The sequence below is a fragment of the Propithecus coquereli genome, unplaced genomic scaffold (assembly GCF_000956105.1).
Source record: "Propithecus coquereli isolate 6110/MARCELLA unplaced genomic scaffold, Pcoq_1.0 Scaffold362, whole genome shotgun sequence".
In the NCBI taxonomy this organism is placed as follows: domain Eukaryota; kingdom Metazoa; phylum Chordata; class Mammalia; order Primates; family Indriidae; genus Propithecus; species Propithecus coquereli.
In genome coordinates this window covers 2,140,227-2,144,441 of record NW_012149308.1, presented here as the reverse complement: position 1 = coordinate 2,144,441, position 4,215 = coordinate 2,140,227, and the positions used below count along the sequence as shown (strand labels likewise).

Here is a 4,215-nt window from a genome sequence, read left to right as displayed (position 1 = left end):
ATTTTTTTTAGTAGAGACGGGGTCTCACTCTTGCTCAGGCTGGTCTCGAACTCCTGAGCTCAAACAATCCTCCCCACTCGGCCTCCCAGATTGCTGGGATTACAGGCGTGAGCCGCCGCACCTGGCCTCCAACCTAGATTACTCCTCCAAGCTCTGAACTCTTTAGGCACAGCTGCTTACTTTTTTTTCATTTGCACGTCTCAAAGGAACTTTAAACTCCACATGTCTGAGACCAAACTCATGATCTTCTCCTACCCCTCAAGTCTGTCCTATTTCATTTTTCGCTAACACTATGAATGGCATCCAGTTAAGCAAGCCAGAAACTTGGGAGGCATTCTTGACATATCTTTCTAGTTCCTGCCATCCCCTATCCCACTCCTGCCCCAGCCAATCTGATCTGTCACCAAGTCCTGTTAATTTAGTAAAGATTTCTCAAAGCATGCCTGTCTCTCTACTGCCACCCCTCCAGAACATGCTACCACCTTTCTACTTGGTCTATTGAAAGAGTCTCCTAACTGGGTCTTCCCAAATGTATTCTTGCCTCAATCCGTTATTTACACGACAGCCAGCATGAACTAATATTTTACTCTAACTCCTTGACCCTTCAGTAGCCTCCCTTATATTTTTTGATAAGGACAGAGTCTTAAGATGGCTGAGGAGCTCCTCAGTCTGGCCCCTAGCTATCTCTCCAACATCAGTTTACATACTTTTCACTCTCTGTGTTCTGGCCACATTACCTTATTTTTGGTCCTTAAACAGAGTCCTTAAGCTTCATCTCACTAGAAAGCCTTTCCCCATCCTATTCCTTCTGCCTGAAACACTCTTTCCCACCCCTTCTTCTGCTGGCTAGCTCCTCTGTGCCTTTGATCTCAAAGAAGCCTTCCCTGCCATCCAGCACAGGTCATGTTCCCTGGTTATACCCTCTCAGAACATTATATACCTCATCTTCATGGCACTTGGCACAATTGCAGTTTTTCATTTATTTATTGACTATCTCCCCCACTAGACTGTATGTTCGATGAATACGAGGGCCATGCCTTGTACCTAGTCTTAGCATTAAACCAATAGCACAGTGCCTAGCATATAATTCTGGAAAGAATTAATGAGTAATAGTCCCGACCCCATAGTAGTGAGAATTAAATGGTATAAGGTCATTAAGTGATATAATATCTGGTATTAAATTGTATTATCATGCCACTTGATAAACCCAAATAGATGGGTTTATTTTTATACATTAGATTTTCAGGGAACACAATATTTAAGTTCCTAGGAATTAGCATGCTTCTCCCTTTACATCTTTAAAAGTAACTTAAATACCTTACTATAAATATCAAACGTTAAAAATAGGATATCTCCTTTCTTACTCATCCTAAAAGGCCATGGTAAGCCAAGGAAACAGGGATGACCTGTCAGAGCCTAGAATAGCTTCATGGGGGAGTGAGAAAGGTCAGAAATGCTCTTGTGGAGGAAGCAGTGGCAGCTGGGACTGCTGCTGCTCCTGCTGGGCTTGGCTGGTTACAGGCCAACGGGAACAGATAAAGAACACCCTGAGCAGAAGCATAGGACTGGGTGGCTGACCCGGATCTTGTTCCGATACCTCCACTGTGACACTGGGCAAATTACTTAACCACTCTAAGCCCTGGTTCAGACAGCTATAAAATAAGCATTGCTTAGTAGGCCTGCCTACCAAAATTGTCATGGTAATCTATTACAATGCTTGTGAAAGTACTAAGAGGTGCCGACAAGTGTTAAGAAGGTACATTCAAAGAATAGTCAAAGAAAATTTGGAATCCACCAAGAAAATTGTTTCTTATAGAATAAAACAAGTTTTATTAGGAAATCTTAAGGATGAATAAATATCAAATAAATCCTAATTATCTCCACCTAATTAGAATTTATTTCTGTTCAAAAATATTAATAATCTATGATTACTTTTAACATTTGAACATCATTCCACCTTAGAACCACCCTGTTTAAGAATGCTTTTCTCTCCCTAGGTTGGCTCCCCAATAACTGGCTGAAAGGAGCTAAAGGGTGGGGCGTGGTGAAAGAGGGGAGGGAGTGATTATAGGAGAGCAACACATTCTGCATCAGGGTTTCTTTGCAAGTCATGGTGCTCTTCACTTGATCTGGGTTCATTGCCCGTTGCCTTGACACAATTTCTCAAAGTGAGAAACTCTGCCTTGTCCTAGAATCAGTGGAATGAATCATTTTTTGATTTTGTGTTAATAGCGTGACGTGCTAATTCAGATAATTGAGAGCTAATCCTAAAGTTAATTCTTGATTGTAATTGATTCTCTTCTTCCCACCTGTGGCAGCTTAAGAACACTACTATTAATGTGAAAGAATGGGTAGGGAAGAAGAGTTGAAATTCAGGTCCGTTTAGCAGGTCTGTTTAAAGGTTTGGTGGACAAGATCATGAACCCAATGGTCAAAATGAGTAGAAGAGGTTTATTGATAGCCTTGTATTGGCCATGTTATAGCATGACCATGGGTTATTTAGAGCAGACTTTATTCATTTAGCACAAATCCCACATTGTATTTTGAAAGCAGCCAAAAATATTTGGAAAGTCAAGATGCTCAATAACAAACCTGGGAATTGTGTTCTTCATATTTAGGTATATATGATAATTTGATTGTAAAAAGGTGGGGAGGTGGGGTTCTGACTTAGGTCACATTAAATATTTGTGAATAGGATTCTTCAGTGTAAGTGTTTTAAATTATTCTACCAAGCAGTGAGATTTATGTGCATTTTTCATATACAGAAAAGACCCTTCATCAGTATCAACAGGAAATTGTGGTCACGAGGAACCCCCGTATAACAGTTTTGACGGGCTCAAAAGCATTTTTGTTTTGTGAAAAGCAGAGCCATCACCACCTTTGTTATACTTTAAACATGCTGGGCTTTTCTCCATCTAATTCCTACATAGGTAGTTTAAAGATTTTTTTTTCTTTCCTAACATGTTACATGCTCTTTGGGAATTGGCAAATAACAAAATGAAAAAATGTATTCATTTATATTGACACCACAAGTTATAACTACTATTACAATTCATATTTAGAACTGATACATTTTAGGGGAAATACTTGATCTGTGATGTATGAGAATCTGTATAATAATAATAAACCGTATTATAGCAGGGTTCTTATTTTAACAGAAGTATAGTTTGTAAGACTTTGTAACATTTATTTTCTCTTATTTAAATGCAGGTTTTCTTAGTTAAAAAAATCTCAGGCTCTGATGCTAGACAGCTTTATGCCATGAAGGTATTAAAGAAGGCCACACTGAAAGGTAAGTGCTGCTGCTGTTTGTAATGTTCGTGTAGTCTAAATAAACTGAAAGGTCTCAATAGAGCTCATGGGACTCTGAGGCTGGTTACTTACATTCTGAATCAGTTCCTGTTACTGGCTTTAAATTTAGACTGACTTTTAGTGAATTTTTCCTACTGGGCTAGGAATCATACAACTAGTCAAAACAGGAGTTGCCACGTTACAAAAGAAGTATTGTAAATTCATATTGGGCTTTAGGCAAGTAGACATTGTATAAGATTAAAACTGGGTTTGATTAATCTTCAAATTAGTGGAATTATTTTAATATTTTGAAAACTTACTGATTTACTCAATGTAAAATAGCTTTTATTCTAAAGGACTTTATCTTGACTGCTGGTCTCAAAATTTTAAGTTTTTATTCTGAGCCTGTGATTTTGAAAACTAATATAGGATTTGGCTCTCATAGGTAAAAAGTCATTTAGAAGAAATTGCACATAGATTTTTAAAATACTTAAGTCTTCCTTTGATTTAGTAGTATCACTTATTTTACTGCATAACCTCTAGACATTATATTTATTGATTCCTAATGTCAATTTTTTTCTCTTCAATTTACATGTAATTTATAAAGCTTTTTAAATATTCTGGAAGGAATATTTGCCATGATCACTTATTATTTCTGATGTTATTCTCAATTAGGTATCCACCATGGATATTATCATCATCCCAAGAAATTTTACCTCTCTTTATAAACGCTGTCCTTCATTTCCATTCTCTTCCTTCCTTCCTGAATGTATTTTCTTTCCTATTCAGTCTCTACCCTATGGAATTACCACTTACTTGATTCTTGCTAAGACCAGAGAATTAAATTATATCCTCAGTGCCCTACCTTTATATTTATATCACTGCTTTTATTTTTTCTTTCTTTCTTTTTTTTTTTTTTTTTTT

The 4,215-nt window shown here is 37.3% G+C and overlaps 1 protein-coding gene across 1 annotated transcript in view; it reads left to right on the top strand.

The window, feature by feature from the left end:
- Positions 1-4,215, top strand: part of RPS6KA3 (ribosomal protein S6 kinase, 90kDa, polypeptide 3) — a 116,620-nt gene that overhangs the window by 62,178 nt on the left and 50,227 nt on the right. Inside the window, exon 4 of the mRNA XM_012651678.1 lies at positions 3,211-3,292. Within this exon, the coding sequence (XP_012507132.1) occupies positions 3,211-3,292 (82 nt within the window). The remainder of the gene's footprint in view (positions 1-3,210; positions 3,293-4,215) is intronic.